Below are 12,192 nucleotides of genomic sequence, written 5' to 3' on the forward strand. Positions count from 1 at the left end.
CTTAAATCAATGTGGTTTAGAGTTCCATTCTTCTACAGCTGTTGACTGCATGAGTGTTCTCTGCACAAATGAAACGACTGATACAGGTAAAGATAACAGTTTAACGATAACAGTTTAATTCAGAAATCATGCCAAAGTGTCATAACGTCATGGCCGTAAAACAACAACTGTCCATTGAATTAAAAGAAGGGTATATCTTTCTCTTTTGGTCTACATCTAGAATACTAAAATTTATTTTTAAATCATTGGAATCCTAAAAATAAATTCACAGTTTATTAACTTGGCAGTGTAATCCTGCACAGACTATTATTCTGTTATTAAATGCTCAATTTCGGACATTGCATTTCTGGCATTCTGATTCGCTGACTCATTTTTCCTTATCAGCTCGTATAGCGCATGACATATATGGAAACTGATTCCTCTGGCCGATTTTTTTTTTTCTTTTGTAAAATGAAGATTGTTCACAATTTAATAACCGTCTCATATGCAACGCGTTTCCATGGAAAAATTGTTAATTATCTACATTTGTGAAGGATTGTTAGGAGGGAAATGCATCACACGTATAAACATCTATCTGTGCTGAGCCAAAGAGTCTTCAATGATTTGTTCCTACCATAATATAAATTATCCCAAACCATAGGAAATACAGCCAGTCACTGAGAACACAAAGGTGCTCGGCGCATATTGCACGGTATTACACTCAAGCTTTCCATCGTGGACTGCGATCTTATCCCTACAGAAATTTAGTACGTGGTGAAATTTCAAGTCTATTTCAGGTGTTTGAGCCATGCCAAAGCGTCCGAGTTACCTTTGAGGTCGAAAGCTTAGCAAAATTTAAGATTTAAACAACATAACAGCGCTGACTCATCGAGACGCTGACAGTTTCGTTCAAGAGCAACGAAACTTGAAAACTAAGGAGGAAACAATTTTGGATGTCAGCAAGTTGTCAAGTTTAGTCATAAACTACCTCGTTCAGAGAAAAAAAGGTCTGACCAAAATTGCTCCCGTCATTCTGGAGTTGCGACAGGTACCTGGACATTCTCATGAACCTGACTCTCTCGCAGGATTCAGAAATTCACTTGAGTGGTCTATGAGACACTGAAAAAAAGTATGAATACTTAAGGTGACAGTAAGAAACCTTAAAAAACTGCTCCTATTCCACTTTCAAATGAAAACATGGTCCGGTGAAACTGTTCACACGTGGCTTTTTCGGAAACCGTAACTCTCAGAAGTCGCCAGGAACGTTGTGATATGAACGGCAAATAAAACGCTCGACATTAAAGTGTAGTAGATATTGAAGGAAATGAAATCGAAAGATTGAACATCATCCGTCATCAATTACATGTACAGCGAGATTTCAAGCCGAAAAGGTTTGCTTCGGGCAAGGAAAGCTGACCCACTGCAACCTACCAAATTTACAGGCGGAGTATGCTCGACAAAAGTGGGCTGTTTTACCTTCAGCACATTTTTGAATCCCATAGGAGAAACTTCGTACAAAAACAAAAGACGTGACAGTAATAGGTTTTAAAAGAAACGGGATTATCACAAAATTGCTAGCAATAAACACCAGTGGGAAATGCCCCGAATTTTAATTGGAATACTAGCTGCATTTATGGGCCATGGACAGGAATAACATGAAAGCTGTAATGCAACAAAGAAACACCTATCTCTCTCTCAACTGCATTTCTCCACCAACAAACTTTCGTCGCACATGTAAAAGTCGTCAGTTTCACCCAAAACTTCTTAAAGGAAAGACCAGTCAATTGGCATACAACGAAAATTCAAAAGAGTTCGTTACATATTGCTATAGTCATCGACACTAGCAGGAGCCAGGTACCGTTGACTGTGTTTTTTGTGTGAAAAAGAATCACCTCATGTTAACGTTATCCATTATATTTCTCCGTTTTTGCACTTCAAACTCAGTCCAAGTTGTGCAATTCTTTATAACTAAAAAGGACTTTTCCAAGGAGGAATTTTAAATTTTCTTCACTATAACTCAGTTTCAAACTCAGTACGAATTTTGCAATCGGCTTTGACTGGGATAATTGAATTTGACGTGTTTTTTTCTTTTTGTGGGTTGGGGAGGGAGGGGCGGCGTTGTGACAGGATCTTTAGTTGAAAAACATTTTACATGTATTGTAAAAAATAAATAAATTTATTAGTAAAAATTTTTGAGTTTAAAAACGTTGTCACAATCGTGAACTTTACATGTCATTGAATATTCTTATTCAATTCTTTCTAATGGAATACCAAGAAATATTCCACTTGTCACTTGTTTTTTCTTGGTATGCAGATGTATACCTCGAAAATACAAGTGACTCGTGGGGTATTCCATATTATTAAATTTTAGACCTCGGCTATTGCGTTTCTAGCTTTCTTATCGGGTCACCCATTCGCAGTTATCAGCTCATATACCGTATGGTAACTGATTGTGTCAAGTGTTGCCTAGCTGAAAAGTTCCCAAATTTCCAGTTTCCAAGTGTCCGAACGTTCAGAATTCAATTAAAATTTATGAAAAGAATTACTCTAGTCGCGCTTGTTGGATATGAGACTGGTTATAGCTAACTCCTCGGCGATGCGCGCCTCGTTGGCCGTATACCATCTCATATCCAACGCAAGCTCATGGAATAACTGTTAAGTATACCAAGAGAAAGTGTTGCATATCAGTTGCGTATTTAATATACAACAATCACAATTATATTTATATTTGTTTTGCGATTGGTATTGTGATTCTGAGCCGCTCTGGTAATTCATCAAAATACCCTGCTGTAAATGACTGTTACCGTCACTGTGGTAGCTCCATTCGTCCTTGCAGCCCTGTGCTCGAGTTCACGTTAACCCAAGAGTTAGGGTTAGGGATAAAAGGGGGCTCAAAATGATCGACATCTGTTCGTACAATAAATCCCTTAAATTAGCTTGGTTAAAAAAGAATCCTCTTTTTTTGGGATGATTTAATACTGTGGAAAGCAAGATATTTACCAAAAGAGTATGACTGTCTTATTAGGATTGAAACCAGAAAGCTCTTCACATCATAATGTCTTAATCAATTTTTGTTTCCTAATTGCCAAGCTCTTCATATGGTGCTGTAAAATGAGGGAAACCCCTTCAAACATTAACGGTGTTCTTCCCCTACTGTCTTCTCAATATAAGATCGAATCGTACACTTACACCAAGGAGAAAAAGAAATGGATCCTTTGACAGAACTTTTAAAGTAAAGTAAGACAGAAATCTTAGTCTCGCAGTATCCCTTTTTCCCCCTTCACATTGAGCGACAATCAAACAAATAGACATATGTGCAAATAAATATACTTGTAACGGTTCTGCCTTACCGTAATATAAGAAATCAATGCTCTTTTCAGACATGTTGTATTTAGCTACCATATACCTGTAATTTACTGTACTCTCTATTTCTGTTCACTAGTTTGTTTCTTTTTTTCCCTTTAAAACAACAATAATAATAATAATATTATCATTATTAATATTAGTAATAATAATAATAATAATAATAATAATAATAATAATAATATGTGGTGTTGCAGTGCTGAAGCGGGGAAAGTTGTGTAAAAGTAAGGGTATTAAGTTGATAAATGGACTGACGATCAAGGAAGTTGATGACGAAGGTTATAAGTACCTGGGCATTCTAGAGTTGGACAGGTTTAAGGACAGGGAGATGAAAGGCATATTCCGAACAGAGTACTTAGGCGGTTCAAACTTGTCATGAGATCTCCGCTCAATGGTAAGAACAAGATCAAAGCAGCAAACACTTGGGCTGTGTCACTCATGAGGTATGGAGCAGGAACGATTAAATGGAATAAGGAGGAACTTCAGGAAATAGACGGAAAGTCTAGAAAAATCATGACAATGAATAAGGAGCTACACCCTAGAAGTGATATTGCTAGAATGTACGTACCCAGAGAGAGGGGAGGAAGAGGTCTGATCAGTTGTGAGAGCTGCGTGAGGAGAGAAAACAATTTGAGTTGGTATGTGAAAAATAGTGAAGAAGCATTACTCCAGAAAGTTGGAGATACCAATGTAGTCAACATCTCGGAGGCTGTGGACCCAAAGGAGTACAAAGTGAATGAAGTAAAGGAGACGGAGAATGAATGGAAGCAGAAAAGGATGCATGGGCAGTATGTGAGAGAAAAGGAAGGGATTGACTGGGATAGAACTTGACAGTGGATTGCAAAGGGAGATGTGAAAGGATGTACTGAGGCTCTGATATGTAGTGCCCAGGAGCAAGCTTTGAGAACAAATTATACAAGATTTCACATCGATCACACAGCAGAATCCCCTTTGTGCAGAATGTGCGGAAGTAAGGGAGAAACGGTGGCCCATGTGATGAGTGAGTGCGGTAGACAGAATATAAAGGAAGGCACGATAACGTGGCCGTGGCACGGTATATCCATTGGCAACTTTGTGGTAAATGTGGATTGGAAAGAGCTAATAGCTGGTATGAACAGAAGCCAGAGGGAGTGGTGGAAAGTGCAAACTTCAAGATACTGTGGGATTTCACAGTCCAGTGTGATCGAAAAATCGAGGCAAGAAGACCAGACATTGTCTTTGTTGATAAGAAGGAGAGAGAGGTTGTCATAATTGATGTTGCTATCCCAGGTGATGATAGGGTGAAGGATAAGGAACTTGAGAAGGTAGTGAAATTCCAACTACTGAAAGATGAAATTGCAAAGGTCTGGCAAATGCAAAAAGTTATGGTAGTGCCTGTTGTTATTGGGGCCCTTGGAGCTGTGTCAGTCAACTTTAAGGAGTACATGAGGCGAATCGGTGTGAAGGTGAGGTTGGAAGTTATCCAGAAAACAGCATTGTTGGGGACAGCAAAGATACTAAGGAAAGTACTATCCCTGTAAGTGATGACTTGTTGTAACCTGCTTCCAAGGACTATAAACACCAGGCTGAACATCCTGCCTGAGTCTACAACGAATAATAATAATAATAATAATAATAATAATAATAATAATAATAATAATAATAATATTAGTAAAAAACAAAACAAAACAAAGCAAAAACAAAACCAAAAAAAACAAAAAAGAAACCCAAAAAAGAATAAAAAGACAATTTTTCGGATGAGAAGTGAGTGCAGGGGAGGGACAAGCCTACAAAATAGCTGCATACTTGAATTGAGTTCCTGGAGGAAGAGTGTGGGTGCTTTAACTTAAGTGGGGGGGGGGGGGGAGGGTTTCACGGGCACCCCAGATATTTTTCCATCTTTAAGAGAAGGGTGTTTGCTTTAAAGGGAACCTCCACTCTTTTAACAAATGTTACCTAAAATGTTCCAATTGTACTTGTTAGAAGATCTGTTACAAAAAAATACTATTACCTGGTGAAATATTTTTTTGATCGCCTTCCAAAGATCGGCCTCAACGCTTTCGGGTGCCGCCATCTTGAATTTCCCGCAATGCAAGCTGGGTACTGATGACGTTTGGTGGTTGCTTTGCTGTCCGGTTCGCGGGAACTTTGAGTCAAAATCTCTTTCGTTATAGCAGAAAGCAAGCGAAAACCAAAAAAGATAGTAGCATAAGTTTCCATGCTTTTCAGAAAGTTGATAAACGTGCGTCGATTCAAGCTATCTGAAGGACGATTGTTCCAAGAAAATTCCACCCCAGTCGGCATAACAGGGCATTGATCACAAAGGCCGAAAGGCGATCGTGAATCCCTAAATTTGTAAGCAAAGAGTTGCTTTCTTCTTCGCTTTGATTTTCTCTTCTTTTGCTTGATGAGTATTCTGGTTCCAACTGATCGCCTGAAGGAAAAATCTGTATCTTCTCCTTTAAACTGAATTTCGTCACCTAAACTATAACACAACATAAACAAGGCAAGGGGACTTGAAGCGAAGCAACCACGAAACGTCATCAGTACCCAGCGGGAAGCGATGAGACCGATCTCTGGAAGACGATAACAAATTATTTCACCAGGTAATACACTTTCATGTTACAGATCTTCTAATAAACATACATAGAACATTTTAGGGGACTTTGTTAACACATTGGAGGTTCCCTTTAACACAAGTTTGTTAAAGATGTCATAAATTAAAGTGGACAAGTCTCAAAACAGAGCATATTCTTCGGTAAGATTTTAGAAGATGTAAGTAGAGAAACAGCATTAGTTCTAGGCTTAGACAAGTTCCTAAAGCGCAGAAAGCGTTTTGAAGTAGTAACAGTTTATTCAAGTGTGATTGAGCAACTAGACCCCGGGGATTGGGAATCAAACCATTTGTTAAATAGGGAAAAAGCAAGGGCTGATAAATACTGAGTAAAGTGTATTGTGCTCAAGTGGGCAATTATTCCAACAATCTTACTAAGTTTAGAAGCAACATACCGTAAAATTGGAAAAGCCAAAGCCAACAGATGGAGAATTCTCTCATCCAGTTTTATTCAACTGTTTGAGTTAACGCGAATTCTGCCGTGTTAGCAGTTTGCCTTCCAACTATCACCGTTGCTTTTCCAGTTTTGTTCTTTCATGTTAACAACAATGTTTCGCAAAGCAATACGTGCTTTTCTGTTAATGATACGTTAATCCATTGCAAACTGTCAATATAAGATTTTACTTTATCTTCAGTGATTAAATTTCATTAACTTAGCTTGGAATAAAATTGTGATGATTGGCTGTTAGATGAAGTAAGACACAGCTGCAGTTGCGTCTTGTTGCTAAAACGTTCAAGAATGGTATCAGTTAAGAGCTAAAACGTAGAACCCTATAAAGGAACAATTCTCAACAGGGTAGTCGGTACCTAGCTAGTCCAGTTCTCGGGAGCACAAGACTGGCTTCTACACATATTGCTCTCTACCGCCTGTGTATCATACCTTATCCTTCGAGGTAAAGGGTTTACTTTTAAGCCTCAGCTGGGTACAAACCAAGTAGCAGCCGCTCGCAAAGTCAGCTGACCTCAGGACCCTTAGGTCCAGTGGGGATGGTCTACCACTAAGCGCATATCTTCGCAATTCACACCATCTGTTTCCACTAATACTGATTGTATCTCTCATTGCCTTAGCCGTGAGGGCTCCTTTTGCTTTACAGTGGTCGCAGCCGCAAGCTTTCTACTAAATGTCAACCTATTTTATCTCACTCATGTAACGTAGGAAAAAAATAAAGTAAGCATATCCAAAAACAGTCCCCCAATCTGCATGCTTTTCTTTGGATAAGAAAGAATAGTACATTTCATTCCTCCGCACCTGAGACATTACTGAAAAAAATTGGATTGCAGGTTTTTCTAGCTGCCCAGGAGTTTGATCACATGGGCTCTTATTTGAGCTTTATTCAGAATAGCGTGTATTCTTTAATACAAACTATGCATTAATTATATTTCTATTATCAACTAGGTTACAAATTGAGATTGCGTGGTTCTTCAGTGTCTCATGCTGGCAGAGTGGAGATTCGAATACAAGGGGTTTGGGGATCAATTTTCCTGCACCATTTCTTCCATTTTCACCGAATTGTCTCGTCTGAAACACTGTTGGTAATATGTAGGCAGCTTGGTTTTAACGACAGTATTCTTTGGACAGTATTCTCGAGTAATGGACTGGATATTATTCCTCAGTGGTTTTCTTCTGATGACATTCTTTGCTTGGGTAATGAAAGAAATGTAATGGACTGCGTTTTTTTTTCACAACCTCTACTTCACCGTTATCACTATCATCAAGATCTAGGTGTGGTGTGTAAGCCAAACGTTTCTCAAATAAAAGGTAAGTCATAAACTAGAGATAGCAAAGAGTCATTCATTTAGTGCAAGCGAGACATTTGAAATGCAACACTTTTGTAAAGGTCTTTGACATTAATTTTGTTTAATTTGTTTCCGTTCTTAAATGGATACTTTCCTTCTTCCAAGTGTGTCAATCATAGACATCAGTATCTCGGCTGCCCTACCTGGCTACCTGTCGAGGTGATTTGGTTAAATATACCAAAAAGAAAATCAAAAGGTGTTAAGAAAAAAGTAACCTTGATGATTTTATGTCAGCATTATCAAGTGTTAAGAAATTAACATGAGTGGCAAGTACCTGTGTTTTTTCGAAATGCCTTAAAGTGACCCTAACCTCAAAATGTTTTGTTCCGTAAAAGTTGAATTTTAGCACCTAAAACATGTATTTCACTTTGAGAGGCTTGTGATTCGTTTGTCCCATGGCCGAGGTGGTGAGAGCCATGGGTTTATTCCTGAGATTATGTCACAAGCTGTTTTGCATTCCAGTTTTTTTAAGTAATGTAAAGCAATAACGTTGTCTCAGGATGAGCCTCATACCTCGCTCTCGCTAGACCGCGGGTTATTGAAGTTTTACGGCGCTCTAAAATTGGAATCCTGAAGTGAAAACGGCAGAATCTTTCCACCATGGGTAAATATATCTATTTAAGCTAAAATATCTATATACTTATATACAGCTGATCTTATGAAAACCGAGTGGCCACCAGACAAACTACATCTGTCTTCAAATTGCACATGAAAAAATTGACGAAGATTTCATTGGGTGATGAGAAAATAGACTCTATCCTCTAGTCTGAATGCATGTTATGCCTTGAGCAGCCAATCTCTTTGTTATGTCACAAGTTGAAACTAAGACCTGGAAACCAGAAAAAATTATATATCAGGCAATGGGTAATTCAATCAGTGTTAAGGCAGCATGCCATCACTATGTCCGGTTTAGCTGATCTTTCGAATATAAGTGAAGTGGCCTCAGAAGAGCTTAAGTTTAATTAGGCACATTACCCTTCTTTCTAGCCCAAAAAGATAACCTTATTTGCCTTCCCCTCCTTTGAATGAAGTCGAAGGAACTTTTATGCCTATGGACTGTTACTTTGCTTCGAAAGTTAAGGCAGCTCTGAATTGGTTTCCAAGAATTGTTATAAAATTTGCTGATAGTTTTATCTGAAATTGCTAATTACTATTTACAATAAAAAATGGGGGTCGCCAAGTTCATTTTTGAGATATAAACAAGTAAAAATGAAATATAGGTTGTTTTGGGGGAGCTTTCATGTTGCCGTGGTAATCTATTACGCCACAATAGTGAGACCATTTTGTTAAGCAATAATTGGTGTTTCATATGGTACCATAACATTGCTGTTACGGGATACAGTATAAGAAGGTCTCTAAAAGTGGTGAAACTGGTTACAGCCACCTTAAGTAGGTCCCTTGAGCAAACAGCGCCCTCCAAGGTGGATCGCAAATGGATTCACAGTCCAAGTTGAGGAGAAATTTATGAAAGAGAGTTATGGGAAACCCAACACTAGACAACCTCTGGAGAAATCGAAAAACTTGTTGGCTCAAGGGACCTACTTAGCTGACGATTTACATTAATTACCCCTGTCCGCCTATGAATCACATGCGAATCGCATGTTGATACAACGTTATCATATAGAAAAACTGGCCCTTAGGGAGTGCCACGGAAATGCCACACATTAAGTGATTAATCAGCCATGTTGCCGGCATGGGTGTCCGGATAGTGTGGTGGTCATCACACCTGACTGGTGATCAGGGGTACGTGGGCTCAAATCCCGCTCAAGGCAGTTACAGTTTTTCGATTTCTCCAGAAGTTATCCAGTGTTGTATTTCGCACTGGGACATTAAAATAAAACATCTTAATTGAAACTTGTTTTAGATGTCCCAGTGGACTCTTTGCGTTCCAATATGGCGCTTTTTGTTCCATGTGACAATCTCGTACCCAGAGTCCTCGCGCTTTTTGGCCAGCGGGTGAGCGCCCGGAGAGACTCTCGGATAATTGACTCCATTTTCCCAGAAAACGTGGGTCCCGGTCTTATTACGTATGCTTGAGTTTAAACGGAAATAGAAAAGAGAAAACCGTAAACAGTAAAAATGGCGGGTTGAAAGTGTTCGAGAAACAAGAATTTTAGCCTTACACACAAAAAAAATGGAGAAATGATTATTGACTTGCTGTAAGAGCGAGTGAAGATGAAACCTCTGACGCTTTCGGTAAGTGTATGTTTAGTGTTTCAGTGTGCATTCCATCGTCCAGAATGCCATCTTGCAAGCAACACGATCGACAATTTTGTGGAAACGACACAAATGTCCTCTTCTATTGCAATTTGATGTTTCCGTAATTCTGAATGGCTTCGACAAGACCTTATTCCACGGATTTCTCCTCAAAGAGACTGTACCTTTTCAACAGCAACAGTAATCACTTTGTAGCAGCGTGGGAAAATTCCCGTGCGGTATAAGACATAATTCAAACCTCGTCGTTTTATTATTTTTGTAATTTATGTATTTCTGAGGTAGGAAAAATCAAACAGCACTGAAACTAGTTTTAGATTTTGAATCTCCCTCCAAATTATGGGGCTTCCAAATACTTACCCTCTTCCTGTCGGACTGCCATTGTTAAGCAGGCGGCCAATCAAAGATACAGTTCAAGTCAATTATCCCAGAGTCTCTCCGGGCGCTCATCCGCTGGCCAAGAAGCCCGAAGACTCTGGGTACGAGATTGACCATGTCATCACTAAGAAGCAAAACGCCTATTGTTTTGGGGTAGAAAAAGATCGATGCGGTTAGAGGCTTTTGCGGTCGCTTTGTCCTACAGCAATCACCTACCGTGTTATCTGCTTCAATCGCTTGGTTTGACTGATAGCTTGAATGGCCTTTTTTTTTAGATTTTCAAGTACGCTTTACAGGATCCAATCTTCCATTCGCCGGCACAATCGAGATGTCTTACTATGGCGTCTGGGGTGGCATACTTGGTTATGGTATGGACATTCGTGTGGGTCACGTGATATGCCACCAGCTGGGATATTCTAGGGCACAACAAGTTTTTCAAGGACCTGTGTTTGGTAAAGGGAAAGGCCCTTTACTGATGTCAAGAATGACCTGTAATGGAACGGAATCAGAACTTTCGCAGTGCACATCTGAGGCAATGGATATGCGTTGGTATTACTACGATTGGAGAAATTATGCAGGTGCTGTTTTATGTGCCGACGCTAATGCTGGTATCTCTAAAGGTTGGTATTCAACAGATGTTGATAACGAGGGTAATGACAGCGAACCCAACAACAACTACATTTACTCTCGTTCTTGATCTTGCCAGCGTTCTCTTTTTAAGTCACGTTGATGTGCAATGCCTGCAGTGTACACCGTGTATTTTTCCTGTGCCAAATGGGTTATATCTTGTCCGTGTGTTCGTAGACTGCAAGCAGTCTCTCTTTTGCTCTAAATCGTTAAAACGAACAAACACTTCAAAATGGCTGAAACTGCGGGTTGCAAATACCGCGGGCGTTTGTTAGAGCGACAAGAGAGACTGCAATACACCAGTGACAGATTGACAGCTCTCATCATCATACATGCCATGCCCACTTGGAAAATATTCTTGCGCCAATCAATGAGCGTTACTTGACGATAATTTATATGTAATGTCTGTTCGTCAGCAAAACTTGAATACTGTGTAGCACTTTTATTTTGCGAGGTTAATTTTTGCGATTTAATCCGCAATTTGAATTCTCGCAAAAATAGCACACTACACGGAAAGTGATACACGATGATTCAACGCCAAATAAAGAAAATAATAAAAAATAAAAAGCCGTTCATGTCGGATTTTTTGCCTTTTATGTACTGAGAGTTCCTTTGAAATAATTAATAAGCATTTTTCCATCGAATAGCAACACCGGTGACCCTTCAGAAGCCCAACAACCGAAGACATCCTACGTGAGCTTGGGTAGTATTTTTAACGTCTCATGTCAGAAAGGGAAAGAAAGGCTTTCCCTGAACTTTATTTTGGAGACACTTGAATTACAACATTACAAAGTTACTCGCTTTCACCTTGTGTGAAAGAGCAACAAATGATCCCAGGACAAAGGAAGCGATGTCACTATAGGAAGTTCGAAGTTCGAAATCAAAAGACTACCGCAGATGATGATGGAAGCAAGGAGTGCATGTTTGATATTTAATGCTTAATTTCTAGTGAAATGACAGTGGATGAACGAACCTTTCGCAAAGCAAACTGTCTCTTCTTAAGTTTGGCCATCTTTCAAGCGGAGGAATCGTAAAATATTTCAAAAGCGTGTCGAATTGGAGAATGAAAATCTAAAGGAAATTGAACATTTCAGTGGTAAAATAGGTAGAATCGGAGGTTTTACTCGTAAAATAGGTAAAAATCTTAGTGGTATAAAATCCGATGGAAAATAGTACTTGTAAATCGGTGTATACTATTTCTACGATTTGGCGATAATCGCATTCACATTGCTGGAGTATCC

The 12,192-nt window shown here is 39.2% G+C and overlaps 1 protein-coding gene across 1 annotated transcript in view; it reads left to right on the plus strand.

Annotated features, from left to right (window-relative positions):
• LOC138032117 (scavenger receptor cysteine-rich domain superfamily protein-like) overlaps nucleotides 1–11,390 on the plus strand; it is an 85,073-nt gene extending 73,683 nt beyond the window's left edge. Inside the window, exons 5-7 of the mRNA XM_068879711.1 lie at nucleotides 1–86; nucleotides 7,332–7,694; nucleotides 10,600–11,390. The exon at nucleotides 1–86 is cut by the window's left edge and continues 250 nt beyond it. Coding sequence (XP_068735812.1) covers nucleotides 1–86; nucleotides 7,332–7,694; nucleotides 10,600–11,021 — 871 coding nt within the window. The 3' untranslated portion in view covers nucleotides 11,022–11,390. The remainder of the gene's footprint in view (nucleotides 87–7,331; nucleotides 7,695–10,599) is intronic.
• The last annotated feature ends 802 nt before the right edge of the window (nucleotides 11,391–12,192 follow it).

This window comes from Montipora capricornis, chromosome 14, assembly GCF_036669925.1.
Source record: "Montipora capricornis isolate CH-2021 chromosome 14, ASM3666992v2, whole genome shotgun sequence".
Classification (NCBI taxonomy): domain Eukaryota; kingdom Metazoa; phylum Cnidaria; class Anthozoa; order Scleractinia; family Acroporidae; genus Montipora; species Montipora capricornis.